The sequence below is a fragment of the Haliotis cracherodii genome, unplaced genomic scaffold (assembly GCF_022045235.1).
Source record: "Haliotis cracherodii isolate W230 unplaced genomic scaffold, xgHalCrac1.p SCAF_13, whole genome shotgun sequence".
NCBI lineage: Eukaryota > Metazoa > Mollusca > Gastropoda > Lepetellida > Haliotidae > Haliotis > Haliotis cracherodii.
In genome coordinates, this window is record NW_027266268.1 from 18249427 (window position 1) to 18270279 (window position 20853).

Genomic DNA, 20853 nt, shown 5'->3' on the forward strand with positions numbered 1-20853 from the left:
ATATATAGTTACGTCCTTTGATCAATGTAATGGAGAAAGTAAAATCAGATATTCTCATGACACCAAGCCACCCGAGTGCCTGTCTCTTCTAAGGGATATTTATTTGTTTGTTGCTTATCGCTGCTCTCAACACTGTTCTTCTGTAATGTAGGATGGGTATACAGCCATATAGTACTTTGTATCGAAAGTCCGTTCAGCATCAATCGAACAATGTGAACTTTATTATCAAATTGCATCACATATGTCATGTGACCGAAACTAATCAGAATGAACACCTGTTTAATTAAACTTTATTAAACGTAGTTAATAGCTTAATCTCTGCACCGTAAAGCATATCAAACTGTTAGGTAAATAGAAATTACACATGCCCCACTGTGGTTAATTCTGCCCCATAGAGAAGATTCCAATATTTAGTATAAATATAGAGACACCAACCCTATCTGACAAATCATCCCGATTGTCTACAATGCTGCTCATCTCTCTGTTCGTGGTTGTGTTGGGGGTTGCTGAGACTCATGGTAAGTATTTCAACCGAATTTTCGACCATAATGTTCCAACTCTGACTAGGAAAGGTTCGGTGTAGACATGATATTGCAGGTTAAGGCATAATTGTGTATCCCAGCTATACATATATTATATACAGGTAAAGACGGATGATGCTAAAAGTTGCTTGCTATGAAAGGTGACTTTAGAAGTATATTGTCGCCAACAGTCATATAACCATGCATATACATACGTATGAATCAGTTTTACTGTGTAGCTGGAGTGTGTAAACTGTCGGGCACAAGACTTGTTTGATGGTTTGATGGTAACTAAACACGCTGTATTTGATATGGGTATCATAGTTGTGTTTCGGATCTCAAGTTATTTTTCGGATCTACATATATAATTTTAAGGTATGACTAAGATACCACAAGCATGGTATAAGAACACTGTATACGTTTCCCCAGAATCCAGGGTCACAGATAATGCAGGGTTTTGCAACATTGTCGCTAATGAGGCCACCATTGCTCTGTGTTTGATGGTATAGAGGAAACAATATAGCTGTGATTGTTTGTCCCCAGGTGCTGTGATCCCTGTCCTTGGGTCACAGGTCTCTTCCTCCTCAGTCTTCATATTCGGCTCCACGAACTTCGGTCCACAGCTTGCCGTTGACGGCGGATTTGGCACCGACTTCATCGCTGACAACACTACGTTTGCAACGGCTGTTGGAGACATGACGCCCTACATGGACATTGATCTGGGCAGCAACTTCCTCCTCGTCTCCGTCACCATCACCAACAGGGGTGACTGCTGTGGTAAGTAGAGTGAGATGGTTAGGTGTATTTATCACCGATTTGAACACTATTTCTGTTAAAAGACAGATTACATACTGTCAAATGATCATTACTGAACATTACTATATGTTTTTATATTTATCACATATTACCTTACCTTGGTACGCGAAGTTATCTTTGCTCTGACACAGCGAGGTAGACTTGAATTGATTATCGTGGTCTCTCATAGCTGTAAATATCTTTTACATCAAAAACATGTACAGAATCGAAATCATATATGGCGTATATATCGTCAAAAACATTCTATGGAGAGCGTAGACATTGAATTACAACACATTCCTGCTAAACTTGATATCAGTCATCATCGTTATAGTTTCCAAGTGACAGTATGTCCACAGGACCCTGTGTTAAACTGTGTAACCTGGCAGATGGTATGTTATCATGCCCCGACGGCAAGATATTATCATCATCACCCACTCTTTCCATTTTGGCAGCCGAGCGTTTTATCAGGTCTGAAGAATCTTATATTAGGAACAAAGGTCATTATCGACATCCCAAATTTGCACTTAAGTCTGAAAGTTAATAATCGACTGAAGGGGTTATGTTGTACATGTGTATATCTCTATACCTTGGCAGCTGAGCGTCTTCGAAACATCAGAGTCGAGGTGTACAATAACGATCCAACACTCGGAGGAACACCTCAAGTCTGCACCACAATCGGCAGCACCGCCCCCGCCGCCAGTTCCAACACCACGTTCACCTGTTCGGCCATAGCATTCGGAAGGTACATCCGTTTTAACAAGTTCAGCTTGGTCGACGCAAATGACATCCTTCAGTTTGTAGAGGTGGTCCTTGATGGCGTTCCGCTAAGTAAGTATATAACTGTATAATTATATATATATATATATATGATGATAGTTTCATTTACCTACTTTATATATGATATTTTCCATTCTGTTTAACTGTGAATGCTTCTAATGAATGTATAATAAGTTCTCGTGTGTTCTTGGGGAAGCAAGCGCCATGCGATTATAAATACACTTGACGACACGAATGGCTCAGTGACTTCCAGTTTCCAGATCGATGTTTATGATGTCAATCACTGGATTGTCTGGTCCAGACCCAGTCATTTATAGACCACCGTCATATAACTTTGATATTGCTGAGTGTTACATTAAACAACAAACAAACATGGCCTTGGGTTCGAGCGAACGTTCAGAGGATCAGCAAAGGGTCGCAACTCTCGACGGCGAACTCGGAGTTTGGACCATTGGGGCCATCCAAGCACTGTGTTTGGAGGATAAGAGAAAACTATAGGTTTATTTGTTTTGAGATGAGATTTACCTACAGCTGTGATTGTTTGTCCCCAGGTGCTGTGATCCCCGTCGTCGGGTCACAGGTCTCTTCCTCCTCAGTCTTCACCTTCGGCTCCACGAACTTCGGCCCACAGCTTGCCGTTGACGGCGGATTTGGCACCGACTTCGTCGTTGACAACACTACGTTTGGGACAGCTGTCGAAGACACTATGCCTTATATGGACATCGACTTGGGCAGCAACTTCCTTCTCCGCTCCGTCACCATCACCAACAGGGCTGACTGCTGTTGTAAGTAGAGTGAGATGGTTGGTGTATTTATCACCGATTTGAACACTATTTCTGTTAAAAGACAGATTACATACTGTCAAATGATCTGATTGTCTACAGATTCGTCCTCACATCATGAAAACCGTATCGTCACTTATTGGGCATTACGATATCTAGAACTTGAAATTAGTTCCTGCTCGATGACCTTATTTGAATATTTATCGGATTCCAAAAATAACAAACAAGGCGAATCTGTGATTTCAAGTCACGATCAGTATATCGAGGCACGCCGAAGGGATGCAATTCTTGACGGATTGCAGGAAGCAGAAGTCCCCTTGGTCCCTAGTATGTTGGCCTAACTTTAGTTGCTGGTGATCTCTAGCTCATTTTAATAATGTATTGTTCTGAATAGTCACATTTTTATGTTAACATGCTAGTTTTAAATCTATATCTGTGATAGTTTAGTGCTGTTATTGTCCTTTGTCGACATATTTTAATGTCTATATGAATGTATTATTACTGTATAACTTGATTTAGTCACCATATGGCTGAAATATTGCCGATGTGACTTTAAATCTTAACTCACTCACTTGACGAATTGTGGCATTCATTTGAAGTAACCCTATAATGTAACGTTGGCCCTGTTAGATATTCATCAATGTAAAGCAAATATTCACCAATAGGCTTCAACGATTCTCAGTCGAAGAACCAGAAGCATATATTTGGGAAGAGCTTGAAATCAGACATAAATAAATGCAAACATACACAATTGATTACTTTGGGTCAGGGTTGATACCCATGTAGTGTGTAAAATATCACAGTGGGAGATGTAAACTGCGCATGAATACAATGCTTGAGCGAACCGCCCCATTGATCATATGGTTCCAAGTGATCAAACAGACATAATGACACGCCTATTGTAACTAAATGGCAATTATATCGGTGTATAGTACTTAATAGTAGTTCCTGCTAGATAACCTCATTTGAATATCTATTATATCATGACAATTTTGTCCGATTTCGCAAGTCACAATATGACTCCAGGACCCCGTGTTATACTGAATTTACTGGTAGATTGTTTCCCTGGCCCAGACTATTTGAGACTACCTCGTTGTTTTTGTTCAGTAAGACGTTATCACTAAATCATCTGAAAATTCACAGCCGAGCGTCTTCGAAACATCATCATTGAGGTATATGACAACAACCCAACTCTTGGAGGAACGCCTCAAGTGTGCACCACAATCGGCAGCACCGCCCCCGCCGCCGGGTCGACCACGACCTTCAACTGCACAGGGACGCCAATCGGAAGGTACATCCGTCTTAAAAAGAGCTCCAAGGTCGACGCTTCTGATATCCTTCAGTTAGTAGAGGTGGTCCTAGAAGGCGTCCAGCTACGTAAGTATATGACTGTATTTATCGGATGGTAAGACAAATGAGGATAAAAAAGCATGACATGGTTGTTTCATTTATCTACTTGTAATCCCTGGTTTTCCCGGTGTGTGATCCGACTTGGTTGCACCAAAGTGAAATACTTGTTAAGACAGCGTTAAACCCATCTCACTCACTCCTCCACAGAATGTCCTTGCAACCACTTCCAGCTGGACGAGAACTGTTTCTACTTCTCTGGATTCCAAGCAAGCTATGCCGACGCGAAGGTAAACAACGACACCGCTTTCCTCCCACATTAAGCTGACACGCAGAGATATAACTGGAATACTGTTAAATGCGGCCTTAAACCAAACTCACTCACTCACTTAAGGGTGGTCGGAGGATACGTTTGGCCCAATGGGTAAGGGACCTTCATTCAAAGAAAGCTGCATCCCATGGCCAAGCCAGCATTATGTAGTTTGGACTGAAATCTCAGATACCGAACCTTTCTCGTGGGTTGAACAAAATATGTAAACGACTAAACCCTGCGTCTGTCCTGGCTTGCCTCTCACGACCTGAACCAAACTCACACAATCACTCACTCACTCACTCACTCACTCACTCACTCACTCAATAACTGAAATAATGTTAAACTATGCATTAAACCAGATTCACTCAATAACCTTTAGTGTATTCAGTACTCTAGGATGATACTTTGCGTGTTTGAAGTCTGAATGAATACTGAAGTACAGAGATTCTTGTTACAGGAATACTGTGACATCATCGGAAGCAATCTGGCCATGATCCGAACCCAGGCTCAGAGCGACTTTGTCAACGGTGTTCTCGCTGCAAATGCTAAAAAAGGTAATTCATAGCTCATCTGTTTCGTGGCCATTCTATATCAACAAAGGTTTCCACTTGGACCTGTGGCAGTGTTAGATAACAGTATGAGTTCCACCCAAGAAAGCGTTTTTGTCAACGGGGTCTATGATAAAAGTTTATGTTTAAGATCAAATCAATTTCAATTTCAATTTCAGCAGTTCACACATGGTACAGGTAAGGCTTGTCTTTACCTGGACGAGACATAGGCCCAAACATCAGCTCCCTGTCTAGGCTAAGCTATGCATCATCTAACTGCATTTTTTTTCTCTTGCCCTCATCTGCAGGACTTTGCGAAATAAGCATTAGTGACGATAAATTGGATCTGGAGGTCAGTCTCGGAGAATTTGTTGCTTGTCAATGTACCCTGACGGTGCGAGATGTTGCTGATAACATCAACCACTCGTTGGTCTGGCTACGAGTGGATTTTTATTTACCGCCCACCATGTAATGGCTTAAGAGTTACACACTTCATATTTTCTGTCACTCAGGTCAAGAATACTGGATTGGGGTGACCAATCTTTTGGACCGGTTCCAGTGGCGATATCTGCTTGGCGACATTGTTCCCCTGAATGGCTTCACCTCCCCACTCGTGAACGGCACGGGCACTTGCAGCAACTCTACCTCTGAGACGCACCCACACAACTGTGCCGTCCTGGAGAAGAACGACGCCGGCCAATGGGAGTGGGAGGAAGAACGGTGTTACAGGAAAGAGAACTTCATCTGTCTGGCAACCCTGCCCATACCTGCGCCCTAGGTTCTTTAATGATACACGTATTGGTACCTTAGTTTACAGTCGTCATGATTAAGGTATCTTGTCTAAAATAGGTTGTAATAAATGCATCTGTCTACAAAAGTAGTATCCAACCTACGATGATTTGAAAAGTAATCAAATCAATCGTACAATGGCACCTCTAAATACAATCGTTGTGTTAAACACACCTACTATTATACCAATGTACTCGTAAATAAAGAATTACCAATATCATTGTGTTGTGTTATGGTCGAACACTGGTTGTATTATGATATATTTTAGTGAAAAAGGAAATTGACATGTGTTACTCAAAAGAAAGTTAAAGAACACCCGATTCTTTCATCATAGTTAATCGTGTTTTCTTTAACTTCTTTTGAGAAGGATATAATACCAATACAACACACATAAGCTTTGTTAGCGTGTGACGTAAACTCTCAACAAGACTGAATAATGAAAGGGATGAACTTTCATTTTGTGCCGAGCAATATTCCAGCAGCTCCAGCGTTTGGTGTCTACATTTCACTTTAGTTGTTTGATCAAGATTACAACATTCAAATCTTAAGCAACGCTTTCAAAATGGTTTATGGAAGAAATGTGGAGGATATTTCCATATTTGATGTATCAGTGACAAAAATATGTCCGGTTTCCTATTGTGACTTGTGTCATATGTTTCCGTGTTTTTAGAACCAGTTGACTTGCCTTTGCGTGTGTTGTGATTGATGGAGCAGTAAACGCTCACTTTTTCGCAAACACCTAATGTCGTCACTCATTGATAGTGATTCATCAACATAAACATGCTGATGATACAATCTGAATCGTAAAATCTATTTAGCATTTGGTCGAGACTGGAGTGTTTCTGTGTCGGGAGGTCGATCCCGATCCCAGGCCGCATCATACCAAAAGATATGTACTGTTCAGATAAGTATGTGTTGTTACCTTCCCTGGCGCTAGTCATTAACGGGCGAAACCAAGGACTGTTTGGCTACTCGGGTATTCATGTTAAATTGCGGCATGATATTTCAGTGGGCTGGCATTATATAATCGTCAATGATCCGGATTCACACACACACACACACACACACACACACACACACACACACACACACACGCGCACAAACACAAACACTCACTCATTCACTCATTCTGACACATTGCGTACATACGCAAAGTCAAATTTCCTTTTGTGCCTTTGGCGTCTACATTTTACTTTTGAGGTACACTCTAAGAAGATTTCAAAGAGCGACATACGACTCTCCTTCCTTTACTTGTTTCATCAATATTACAACATTGAAAATGGTTTACACATGGAGGACATTCCCTAAACTGATATATCAGTTGCAAATAAGAAGCAGTTTCTCTATTCTGAATTGAACCATATGTTCCCGAAGTTTTAGCTGAACAATTGACTTGCCTTTGTATGTGTTTGTGATGGGTGGAGCAGGATACCTTATCTTTTCGCTAACACCTTGTGTCATCACTAATTAATAATGATTCATAACTCATGCTTTTGATATATTCGGAATCGCACATTCGAGTCTGCTTTTGGCTGAGATTTCTTATGAATATGGAAAGCGTTTTGTCGCATATGTAAAGGAGATAAACATACTACGTTTTCGATGAAGAGCTAGGTTACCTGTAGATTTAACACAGAAAACCACCTATAAACAAAATATAGCGCTGTTTATTCTCAAGCAGTTTATTCACTCCGAATAAGTCACTCGAACATATGCTAGGCAGTGAAAGCGCATAAGCACGGCAACTTGGTCAACTAACATGAGGTGGGCACGCCTAAAGAAAATTAAAAAAGCTTTCCAAAGTTTCCGTTCTACACTGCACGTCACCATCACGACGTCATGTCGCTCATTGTGACGCAAACGATATGATGTGACAGTTGTATATAGAGAATTGCCAAATTCCAAGTTCTCTGTTGTCCCAAAAACTTAAAATATATTCTCTTTGAAGATTTCTATCGTGTTTTCTGCACGAAATGTATTGCCAAACATCCTTTGAATATTGTTATTACCTCAACTTTGCAATTTATAAAATAATTATTTAAATATGCCTACCGACAATGATTTAAAAAAAGGACTATTCTATGAATATTAGCTTCTGCAGTTATGCGGCAGTCAAACCAGCTGTTTCAATCAGAGGGGGTTTCTTGTAATTTAATAGCCTCTGATTGACCAGTCAAAATCGAGTAATTTCAATATGCATGTTAGAATTATCATAATGAATATGGAAAGTTTTTTGTGACTTTGATATTAATATTCAAGACGGTATAGATAAAAACAGCTAATCTGTCAATACCAACGTGTTAAGAAAGACCTTGCTTACCACCTATCAGTAGTTTTAGTTTGTGTGTTTGTTGTTTAACGCCGCACTCAGTAATTATCCAGTTATGTGACGGCAGTCTGTAAATAATAGTGTCTGGACCAAACAATATAGTGATTGACATCATAAGCATCGATCCACGCAATCGGGATACGATGACAAGCATCAACCAAGTAAGCGAGCCTGACCATCCGATCCGGTTAGTCCCCTCTTCCGACAAGCATTGTCGCCTTTTAGGGCAAGGCCTCTTCTACCTCGGATCTTCACTGATCTGAAAATCACTGTACAAGGGCAATAACTCTGTAAAAACATTACGGTACCAGTTTTGACAAGTCTTGAAAAGAATCTTTTAGATAAGCATGTACACTTTCATTCATGTAACTGTTGTAGTTTCTGAGAAAACCTGTTACCATTTCACACAGCATGCACTAATTTTAAGGCACGAAGCAAGGGCAATAATACCATTTACCAAACTCTTTTAAGATCATGACAAGTAAGGTGAGTGTGTTAAATTTCATTTGTCCAACTTCAATAGTCGATAAGAAAAATGTCCCCATTGTAAAGCGGGCATGCATACAAATGACACATATATTGTTCTTCGTGGCGGGGATAAAACATTATTAGTTTGTTGTAACTGAACCTTAGGGAACCTGCATTTAGGTATAAAACGTCATTGCCAGACAATAACCAGTCATACGAAGAGAAAGGCAAAATAGTGTTGAAAATATTTGACTGCATCGCTGAAAATCAGTGATGACGCCAGGCATTTGCGAAATGGGTTAGCATGTTCTACCCAAGACTTGTTAAGACGGAGGTGTAAGCCTCTCTTGACTACCGAAATAATGGCCATTCCGAAACATCCTCAGTAATATCAACCTATCCTAATCTTTGCCTGATTCGGGCTTTAGGGCTGCTTTGAAAACAACAGGAGAGCTGCAATAGCACATCCATAATGAACTGAGGACCCTCCAAACTATAAGACGATCAGGGTTGCTTGGTCGTTTGTTGTTTAACGCAGCCCTCAATAATATGCCACCTATAACTTGAGTTCGGACAAGACAATCCAGTGAGTGACATAAACACCAATTCATAGCTTGGAATATGACACTGGATCAACCATGGCCCCGATCATATCAATAAATAGGATATATACTACTCAAGGGGAATTAAAAGGGGATGTTTTTTATATGACAGATTAAACAGATTTAACAACTTTTTGTGGGAGGTTTTGCACATAAAAGGCTGGGGTAGAGACACACCAGTGGTCATATCCAACTTATCGGTAACTCATTTTGGACAAGTGGTTATTTAAACTCACTAGATTTGGCGAAAAAACAAAAAGCCAGACTACATTTTCACTAGCTTCGGACTCACGGACAACTGGCCGTGCCTGTCCCTTAAAGGGTGGAATATGATTAAGTTGAAGTCAGTTCTCATTGGCACAACTCGATTTTGATAGGAAAGCGACATTTTGTCACTGGAGAAGAGGTCAATTAAATTGTTGAACCCTAAGTTAATTGTAGAGATAGGAGAGCAAAGTGATAGCAAATTAACTTAGTTGAGGCATGTCATTATATCCCAGTTGCGTGGATCGATGCCCATGATTCAATCACTGGATTGTCTGGTCTAGACTCTTTTATTCACAAACCGCCGTCATAAATTTAGCTGGACTATTGCTGAGTGCGGCGTTAAAAAAACAACAACAATGGAATAGTGCTGACTGCTGTGTTAAGCAACAAACACACATTCGAAACCCATACCTGTCGAGTTAATCATACCAATGAGACCTGTGAAGATCCGGGGTAGAATAGGTCTTCACCATGCTTGCTGTAAAAGGCGACTATGCTTGTCGTAAAAGGCGACTAACGGGATCGGGTGGTCAGGCTCGCTTACTTGGTTGATGCATGTCATCGATCCCAATTGAGTGGATCGATGCTCATGATATCAATCACTGGATTGTCTGGTCCAGACTCGATTATTTACAGACCGACGTCATATAGCTGGAATATTGCTGAGTGCGGCGTTAATCAACAAACCACCACCAAACCACCACACCTATGGTTGAAACAAATGATGCCATGGGAACGAGACTGGAGATGGGATGACACTGTTCCACTTCCTTTGTGGGAAGCTTTGTATCACATATTAATCCTTTGCCAGGTTGACACTTTTTTTTTCTTTTGTGAAAGGATCGGGCGGAAAAGATTGCCACAAATAAATAACTAATTTAAACTGATATTTATTTTCAAGTAAATAGAATTAGCAAAATGAAACTGATATGAAATATTAATTGGCCAAATACATTGTATATAGTCTCTGACCACTACAAAAACTTCATAATGAGTTAATAGCCTTCTCTAGCAGAAGTAAACATACATGTATACACATGTTACGGTTTAAATATCCGTTGGAGTTCCGGATTGAATTGGTCCCTTGGGCCACTGGCTAAAAATTTAACATCATCATAAACCCTATAGCAACCTATAGCAGCTAAAAAGATCGGGTGGTCAGACTCAGTGACTTGGTCAGTGTCGTGTCTTTGTCGTGCTGCGACGGCGTGGATCGTTGCTCAAAATACCATTCAATGGAATGTATGGTCTAGATTCGATTATTTACAGGCTGCCATCACTGATGAGTGTGGCTTTAGGCAATAGACACAACAAGAATAATCAAACACCCTGCAGCTGTTTCCACTAAATCGAGTGACTACATTACTTAATGTGTGCAACATCTTACAAGGCAATAAGTGAACAGAGCTCACAATAATACTCCCACATTGAACATATTTCTAAGTTCGTGAACCGTAAAATAAAACAAGATTGATATAATCCTATGACGAGTTTGCATTTAGAATGCTTGTGTAAAACAGCGTGGTCCCACAGTGTTTGAATTGATTAAAAAGATAAGGATATTTGGATAATGTTGCCAAATAAGATGTTAATCTCATCGGCGCCATAATGAGTGAAGTTATATCATCAAACGTCTGAATTTCCGGTTCAAAAGGGGCCGCGCGGTGTCAAAATTGTCTAGAAGATGTAATTATTTTTTTTATAAATTACACTGTGTTTCATACTTATGTTGAAGTACACAATGGCTGAAAATTCCGTGCCAGGTAAATAAATATGTACAAAGGACATAATTATAAAACATCCCTCTATGATTAATTAGCAGGTGTACAGATAGGTTGATGTTTTGAGACATTTTTGTAATGTTATTTAAATTTTTCTGAACATATAATTTATTTTTAATTTGAAAGAATATAGGTAATTAAAGCGAAACAACACTTTACATTTTAGTAAGACATGTCCATTGTAAGATTACGACTCTATCGTGAGGATGTGAAGAATCTCCAAAAAAAATATCCTAATACCATTTTTCTGTAGAAAAAATAGTGTTCTATTCTTCTTCACAAATACGGCTTATAAAACAATTAAACAAACATTCAAGAAATATTCATTCGCTTATGATAAATACCCCGAGTATCCTTCCTCAAAGCAATGTTAGCGCATATATATTTACGTCCTTTGATCCATGTAATGGTTTAAATTTTAGTGCATATTGTCTGCAATGGAGAAAGTAAAATCAGATATTCTCATGACACCAAGCCACCCGAGTGCCTGTCTCTTCTAAGGGATATTTATTTGTTTGTTGCTTATCGCTGCTCTCAGCACTGTTCTTCTGTAATGTAGGATGGGTATACAGCCATATAGTACTTTGTATCGAAAGTCCGTTCAGCATCAATCGAACAATGTGAACTTTATTATCAAATTGCATCACATATGTCATGTGACCGAAACTAATCAGAATGAACACCTGTTTAATTAAACTTTATTAAACGTAGTTAATAGCTTAATCTCTGCACTGTAAAGCATATCAAACTGTTAGGTAAATAGAAATTACACATGCCCCACTGTGGTTAATTCTGCCCCAAAGAGAAGATTACAATATTTAGTATAAATATAGAGACACCAACCCTATCTGACAAATCATCCCGATTGTCTACAATGCTGCTCATCTCTCTGTTCGTGGTTGTGTTGGGGGTTGCTGAGACACATGGTAAGTATTTCAACCGAATTTTCGACCATAATGTTCCAACTCTGACTAGGAAAGGTTCGGTGTAGACATGATATTGCAGGTTAAGGCATAATTGTGTATCCCAGCTATACATATATTATATACAGGTAGAGACAGATGATGCTAAAAGTTGCTTTGCTCGGACATATATAATACACAATGTTTATGTTTCATGATCATGTATGAAAGGTGACTTTAGAAGTATATTGTCGCCAACAGTCATATAACCATGCATATACATACGTATGTATCAGTTTTACTGTGTAGCTGGAGTGTGTAAACTGTCGGGCACAAGTCTTGTTTGATGGTTTGATGGTAACTAAACACGCTGTATTTGATATGGGTATCATAGTTGTGTTTCGGATCTCAAGTTATTTTTCGGATCTACATATATAATTTTAAGGTATGACTAAGATACCACAAGCATGGTATAAGAACACTGTATACGTTTCCCCAGAATCCAGGGTCGCAGATAATGCAGGGTTTTGCAACATTGTCGCTAATGAGGCCACCCTTGCTCTGTGTTTGATGGTATAGAGGAAACAATAATTTCTTAGCTTTGGGATGTAATTCACCTACAGCTGTGATTGTTTGTCCCCAGGTGCTGTGATCCCTGTCCTTGGGTCACAGGTCTCTTCCTCCTCAGTCTTCATCTTCGGCTCCACGAACTTCGGTCCACAGCTTGCCGTGGACGGCGGATTTGGCACCGACTTCATCGCTGACAACACTACGTTTGCAACGGCTGTTGGAGACATGACGCCCTACATGGACATTGATCTGGGCAGTAACTTCCTCCTCGTCTCCGTAACCATCACCAACAGGGGTGACTGCTGTGGTAAGTAGAGTGAGATGGTTAGGTGTATTTATCACCGATTTGAACACTATTTCTGTTAAAAGACAGATTTCATACTGTCAAATGATCTGATTGTCTACAGGTTCGTCTTCACATCATGAAACCCCTATCGTCACTTATTGGGCATTACGATATATAGAGCTTGAAATTAGTTCCTGCTCGATGACCTTTTTTGAATGTTTATCGGATTGTGAAAACAAGTTGATCGGATTTCTTTTTCACATCAATAACACTATGAAATATATGAAAACTTAGTTGTAGACTGAACATTACTATATGTTTTTATATTTATCACATATTACCTTACCTTGGTATGCGAAGTTATCTTTGCTCTGACACAGCGAGGTAGACTTGAGTTGATTATCGTGGTTCATCATAGCTGTAAATATCTTTTACATCAAAAACATGTACAGAATCGAAATCATATATGGCGTATATATCGTCAAAAACATTCTATGGAGAGCGTAGACATTGAATTACAACACATTCCTGCTAAACTTGATATCAGTCATCATCGTTATAGTTCCCAAGTGACAGTATGTCCACAGGACCCTGTGTTAAACTGTGTAACCTGGCAGATGGTATGTTATCATGCCCCGACGGCAAGATATTATCATCATCACCCACTCTTTCCATTTTGGCAGCCGAGCGTTTTATCAGGTCTGAAGAATCTTATATTAGGAACAAAGGTCATTATCGACATCCCAAATTTGCACTTAAGTCTGAAAGTTAATAATCGACTGAAGGGGTTATGTTGTACATGTGTATATCTCTATACCTTGGCAGACGAGCGTCTTCGAAACATCAGAGTCGAGGTGTACAATAACGATCCAACACTCGGAGGAACACCTCAAGTCTGCACCACAATCGGCAGCACCGCCCCCGCCGCCAGTTCCAACACCACGTTCACCTGTTCGGCCATAGCATTCGGAAGGTACATCCGTTTTAACAAGTTCAGCTTGGTCGACGCAAATGACATCCTTCAGTTTGTAGAGGTGGTCCTTGATGGCGTTCCGCTAAGTAAGTATATAACTGTATAATTATATATATATATATATGATGATAGTTTCATTTACCTACTTTATATATGATATTTTCCATTCTGTTTAACTGTGAATGCTTCTAATGAATGTTTAATAAGTTCTCGTGTGTTCTTTGGGAAGCAAGCGCCATGCGATTATATATACACTTGACAACACGAATGGCTCAGTGACTTCAAGTTTCCAGATCGATGTTTATGATGTCAATCACTGGATTGTCTGGTCCAGACCCAGTCATTTATAGACCACCGTCATATAACTTTGATATTGCTGAGTGTTACATTAAACAACAAACAAACATGGCCTTGGGTTCGAGCGAACGTTCCGAGGATCAGCAAAGGGTCGCAACTCTCGACGGCGAACTCGGAGTTTGGACCATTGGGGCCATCCAAGCGCTGTGTTTGGAGGATAAGAGGAAACTATAGGTTTATATGTTTTGAGATGAGATTTACCTACAGCTGTGATTGTTTGTCCCCAGGTGCTGTGATCCCCGTCGTCGGGTCACAGGTCTCTTCCTCCTCAGTCTTCACCTTCGGCTCCACGAACTTCGGCCCACAGCTTGCCGTTGACGGCGGATTTGGCACCGACTTCGTCGTTGACAACACTACGTTTGGAACAGCTGTCGAAGACACTATGCCTTATATGGACATCGACTTGGGCAGCAACTTCCTTCTCCGCTCCGTCACCATCACCAACAGGGCTGACTGCTGTTGTAAGTAGAGTGAGATGGTTGGTGTATTTATCACCGATTTGAACACTATTTCTGTTAAAAGACAGATTACATACTGTCAAATGATCTGATTGTCTACAGATTCGTCCTCACATCATGAAAACCCTATCGTCACTTATTGGGCATTACGATATCTAGAACTTGAAATTAGTTCCTGCTCGATGACCTTATTTGAATATTTATCGGATCGTGAAAACAAGTATCCTTAAAAGTATGTTTAAGACGGCGCTTCAGTTTAATGCAGGAGGAAAGCAGATAGAGATCTAGCTTGGTTTTGCCACTTGAATAGATCCAAAAATAACAAACAAGGCGAATTTGTGATTCCAAGTCACGATCAGTATATCGAGGCACGCCGAAGGGATGCAATTCTTGACGGATTGCAGGAAGCAGAAGTCCCCATGGTCCTTAGTATGGTGGCCTAACTTTAGTTGCTGGTGATCTCTAGCTCATTTTTTGTAATGTATTGTTCAGAATAGTCACATTTTTATGGTAACATGCTAGTTTTAAATCTATATCTGTGATAGTTTAGTGCTGTTATTGTCCTTTGTCGACATATTTTAATGTCTATATGAATGTATTATTACTGTATAACTTGATTTAGTCACCATATGGCTGAAATATTGCCGATGTGACATTAAATCTTAACTCACTCACTTGACGAATTGTGGCATTCATTTGAAGTAACCCTATGATGTAGCGTTGGCCCCGTTAGATATTCATCAATGTAAAGCAAATATTCACGAATAGGCTTCAACGATTCTCAGTCGAAGAACCAGAAGCATATATTTGGGAAGAGCTTGAAATCAGACACAAATAAATGCAAACATACACAATTGATTACTTTTGGTCAGGGTTGATACACATGTAGTGTGTAAAATATCACGGTGGGAGATGTAAACTACCCATGAACACAATGCTTGAGTGAACCGCCCCATTGATCATATGGTGCCAAGTGATCAAACAGACATAATGACACTCCTATCGTAACACTATGGCCATTATATCGGTGTATAGCACTTAATAGTAGTTCCTGCTAGATAACCTCATTTGAATATTTATCGTATCATGACAAGTTTGTCCGATTTCGCAAGTCACAATATGACTCCAGGACCCCGTGTTATACTGATTTGACTGGTAGATTGTTTCCCTGGCCCAGACTATTTGAGACTACCTCGTTGTTTTTGTTCAGTAAGACATTATCACTAAATCATCCGAAAATTCACAGCTGAGCGTCTTCGAAACATCATCATTGAGGTATATGACAACAACCCAACTCTTGGAGGAACGCCTCAAGTGTGCACTACAATCGGCAGCACCGCCCCCGCCGCCGGGTCGACCACGACCTTCAACTGCACAGGGTCGCCAATCGGAAGGTACATCCGTCTTAAAAAGAGCTCCAAGGTCGACGCTTCTGATATCCTTCAGTTAGTAGAGGTGGTCCTAGAAGGCGTCCAGCTACGTAAGTGTATGACTGTATTTATCGGATGGTAAGACAAATGAGGATAAAATAGCATCACATGGTAGTTTCATTTATCTACTTGTAATCCCTGGTTTTCCCGGTGTGTGTTCCGACTTGGTTGCACTTAAGTGTACGCACCTACTAAGTGCAGTCATTGTTATAAAGAAGTTGTACATGTATATCCATTGAGTGAAATACTTGTTAAGACAGCGTTAAACCCATGTCACTCACTCCTCCACAGAATGTCCTTGCAACCACTTCCAGCTGGACGAGAACTGTTTCTACTTCTCTGGATTCCAAGCAAGCTATGCCGACGCGAAGGTAAACAACGACACCGCTTTCCTCCCACATTAAGCTGACACGCCGAGATACAACTGGAAAACTGTTAAAAGCGGCCTTAAACCAAACTCACTCACTCACTCACTCACTCACTTAAGGCGGTCGGGGATACGTTTGGCCCAATGGGTAAGGGACCTTCATTCAAAGAAAGTTGCGTCCCATGGCCAAGCCAGCATTTTGTAGTTTGGACTAAAATCTCAGATACCGAACCTTTCTCGTGGGTTGTACAAAATATGTAAACGACTAAACCCTGCGTCTGTCCTGGCTTGCCTCTCACGACCTGAACCAAACTCACACAATCAGTCACTCAGTCACTCAGTCACTCACTCACTCACTCACTCGCTCACTCGCTCACTCACTCAATCACTCACTCTCTCTCAATAACTGAGATAATGTTAAACTATGTGTTAAACCAGATTCACTCAATAACCTTTAGTGTATTCAGTACACTAGGATGATACTTTGCTTGTTTGAAGTCTGAATGAATACTGAAGTACAGAGATTCTTGTTACAGGAATACTGTGACATCATCGGAAGCAATCTGGCCATGATCCGAACCCAGGCTCAGAACGACTTTGTCAACGGTGTTCTCGCTGCAAATGCTAAAAAAGGTAATTCATAGCTCGCTTATACTGTTTCGTGGCCATTCTATATCAACAAATGGTTTCCACTTGGACCTGTGGCAGTGTTAGATAACAGTATGAGTTCCACCCAAGAAAGCGTTTTTGTCAACGGGGTCTATGATAAAAGTTTATGTTTAAGATCAAATCAATTTCAATTTCAATTTCAGCAGTTCACACATGGTACAGGTTAGGCTCGTCTTTACCTGGACGAGACATAGGCCCAGACATCAGCTCCCTGTCTAGGCTAAGCTATGCATCATCTAACTGCATCTTTTTTTCTCTTGCCCTCATCTGCAGGACTTCACGAAATAAACATTAGCAACGATTCATTGGATCTGGAGGTCAGTCTCGGAGAACTTGTTGCCTCTCAATGTACCCTGACGGTGCGAGATGTTGCTGATAACATCAACCACTCGTTGGTCTGGCTACGAGTGGATTGTTTACCGTCCACCATGTAATGGCTTAAGAGTTACACACTTCATATTTTCTGTCACTCAGGTCAAGAATACTGGATTGGGGTGACCAATCTTTTGGACGGGTTCCAGTGGCGATATCTGCTTGGCGACATTGTTCCCCTGAATGGCTTCACCTCCCCACTCGTGAACGGCACGGGCACTTGCAGCAACTCTACCTCTGAGACGCACCCACAAAACTGTGCCGTCCTGGAGAAGAACGACGCCGGCCAATGGGAGTGGGAGGAAGAACGGTGTTACAGGAAGGAGAACTTCATCTGTCTGGCAACCCTGCCCATACCTGCGCCCTAGGTTCTTTAATGATACACGTATTGGTACCTTAGTTTACAGTCGTCATGATTAAGGTATCTTGTCTACAATAGGTTGTAATAAATGCATCTGTCTACAAAAGTAGTGTCCAACCTACGATGATTTGAAAAGTAATCAAATCAATCGTACAATGGCACCTCTAAATACAATCGTTGTGTTAAAAACACCTACTATTATACCAATGTACTCGTAAATAAAGAATAATCATTATCATTGTGTTGTGTTATGGTCGAACACTGGTTGTATTATGATATATTTTAGTGAAAAAGGAAATTGACATGTGTTCCTCAAAAGAAAGTTAAAGAACACCCGATTCTTTCATCATAGTTAATCGTGTTTTCTTTAACTTCATTTGAGCAGGATATAATACCAATACAACACACATAAGCTTTGTTAGCGTGTGACGTAAACTCTCAACAAGACTGAATGATAAAAGGGATGAACTTTCATTTTGTGCCGAGCAATATTCCAGCAGCTCCAGCGTTTGGTGTCTACATTTCACTTTAGTTGTTTGATCAAGATGACAACATTCAAATCTTAAGCAACGCTTTCAAAATGGTTTATGGAAGAAATGTGGAGGATATTTCCATATTTGATGTATCAGTGACAAAAATGTGTCCGGTTTCCTATTGTGACTTGTGTCATATGTTTCCGTGTTTTTAGGACCAATTGACTTGCCTTTGCGTGTGTTGTGATTGATGTTGCAGGAAACGCTCACTTTTTCGCAAACACCTAATGTCGTCACTCATTGATAGTGATTCATCAACATAAACATGCTGATGATACAATCTGATTCGTAAAATCTATTCAGCATTTGGTCGAGACTGGAGTGTTTCTGTGTCGGGAGGTCGATCCCGATCCCAGGCCGCATCATACCAAAAGATATGTATTGTTAAGATAAGTATGTGTTGTTACCTTCACTGGCGCTCGGCATTAACGGGCGAAAACAATGACGGTTTGGCTACTCGGGTATACATGTTAAATTGCAGCATGATATTTCAGTGGGCTGGCATTATATAATCGTCTATGATTCGGATTCACACACACACACACACACACACACACAAACACAAACACAAACACTCACTCATTCACTAACTCTCACACATTGCGTACATACGCAAAGTCAAATTTCCTTTTTATGCCTTTGACGTCTACATTTCACTTTTGAGGTACACTCTAAGAAGATTTCAAAGAGCGACATACGACTCTCCCTTCTCTCCCTTCTTTACTTCTTTCATCAAGGTTACAACATTGAAAATGGTTTACACAGGGAGGACATTTCCTAAACTGGATGCAAATAAGAAGCAATTCCCTATTTTGACTTGTACCGTATGTTCCCGAGGTTTTAGCTGAAAAATTGACTTGCCTTTGTATGTGTTTGTGACGGGTGGAGCAGGATACCTCATCTTTTCGCTAACACCTTGTGTCATCACTAATTAATAATGATTCATAACTCATGCTTTTGATATATTCGGAATCGCACAATCGAGTCTGCTTTTGGCTGAGATTTCTTATGAATATTGAAAGCGTTTTGTCGCATATGTAAAGGAGACAATTGAAACATACTACGTTTTCGATGAAGAGCTAGGTTACCTGTAGATTTAACTGCGCTAGATTGAATTTGGAGCCGAACGCGCAGCGGTTAAATCTAAAGGTAACCTAGCTCTACATCGAAAACGTAGTATGTTTATCTCCTTTACATATGCGACAAAACACTTTCAATATTCATAAGAAATCTCAGCCAAAAGCAGACTCGATTGTGCGATTCCGAATATATCAAAAGCATGAGTTGTTTATCATGGTATGTTTATCTCCATTTTACCATGACTAAATAAAACGTGAACTCTTTGGTGGTAGCAATTATATTGAGTAAAGTGTCTTGGGTTAGTTCATTGTCTTGAGTGTGTTGTTGATCTGAATTACGGAATCACAGAAAACAGCCTATAAACAAAATATGGCGCTGTTTATTCTCAAGCAGTTTATTCACTCCGAATAAGTCACTCGAACATATGCTAGGCAGTGAAAGCGTATAAGCACGGCAACTTGGTCAACTAACATGAGGTGGGCACGCCTAAAGAAAATTAAACAAGCTTCCAAACTTTTCGTTCTACACTGCACGTCACCATCATGATGTCATGTCGCTCATTGTGACGCAAACGATATGATGTGACATTTGTATATAGAGAAACGCCAAATTCCAAGTTTTCTGTTGTCCCCAAAACTTAAAATATATTCTTTTAGAAGATTTCTATCGTGTTTTCTGCACGAAATGTATTGCCAAACATCCTTTGAATATTGTTATTACCTCAACTTTGCAATTTATAAAATAATTATTTAAATATGCCTACCGACAATGACTAAAAAAAGGACTATTCTATGAATATTAGCTTCTGCAGTTATGGGGCAGTCAGATCAGCTGTTTCAATCAGAGGGGGTTTATTGTAATTTAATAGCCTCTGATTGACCAGTCAAAATCGAGTAATTTCAATATGCATGTTAGAATTATCATTATGAATATGGACAGTTTTTTGTCACTTTGATATTAATATTCAAGACGGTATAGATAAAAACAGCTAATCTGTCAATACCAACGTGTTAAGAAAGACCTTGCTTACCGCCTATTAGTAACTTTAGTTTGTTAGTTTGTTGTTTAACGCCGCTCTCAGTAATTATCCAGTTATGTAACGGCAGTCTGTAAATAATAGTGTCTGGACCAGACAATATAGTGATTGACATCATAAGCATCGATCCATGCAAT

The 20853-nt window shown here is 40.1% G+C and overlaps 2 protein-coding genes across 2 annotated transcripts; both read left to right on the top strand.

Annotated features, from left to right (window-relative positions):
- Window positions 1-466: 466 nt before the first annotated feature.
- On the top strand, window positions 467-5864 carry LOC139459010 (uncharacterized). Its single transcript, XM_071240452.1, has 8 exons — window positions 467-518; window positions 1065-1298; window positions 1914-2147; window positions 2648-2881; window positions 4022-4255; window positions 4436-4515; window positions 4996-5092; window positions 5599-5864. Exons 1-8 carry the CDS (start codon window positions 467-469, stop codon window positions 5862-5864), a joined length of 1431 nt encoding a protein of 476 aa, XP_071096553.1.
- A 6332-nt stretch (window positions 5865-12196) lies between these two features.
- LOC139459011 (uncharacterized) lies at window positions 12197-18074 on the top strand. The gene is made up of 8 exons (XM_071240453.1): window positions 12197-12248; window positions 12868-13101; window positions 13906-14139; window positions 14638-14871; window positions 16115-16348; window positions 16590-16669; window positions 17202-17298; window positions 17809-18074. Exons 1-8 carry the CDS (start codon window positions 12197-12199, stop codon window positions 18072-18074), a joined length of 1431 nt encoding a protein of 476 aa, XP_071096554.1.
- The last annotated feature ends 2779 nt before the right edge of the window (window positions 18075-20853 follow it).

Bases quoted from the DNA above. Each gene is read 5' to 3' on its own strand.
- LOC139459010 (XM_071240452.1), top strand. From the start codon at position 467: ATGCTGCTCATCTCTCTGTTCGTGGTTGTGTTGGGGGTTGCTGAGACT. The intron at 519-1,064 runs GTAAGTATTTCA...GTTTGTCCCCAG, and splicing joins GGGGGTTGCTGAGACTCATG to GTGCTGTGATCCCTGTCCTT. The intron at 4,256-4,435 runs GTAAGTATATGA...ACTCCTCCACAG, and splicing joins CCTAGAAGGCGTCCAGCTAC to AATGTCCTTGCAACCACTTC.
- LOC139459011 (XM_071240453.1), top strand. From the start codon at position 12,197: ATGCTGCTCATCTCTCTGTTCGTGGTTGTGTTGGGGGTTGCTGAGACA. The intron at 12,249-12,867 runs GTAAGTATTTCA...GTTTGTCCCCAG, and splicing joins GGGGGTTGCTGAGACACATG to GTGCTGTGATCCCTGTCCTT. The intron at 13,102-13,905 runs GTAAGTAGAGTG...ATACCTTGGCAG, and splicing joins CAACAGGGGTGACTGCTGTG to ACGAGCGTCTTCGAAACATC.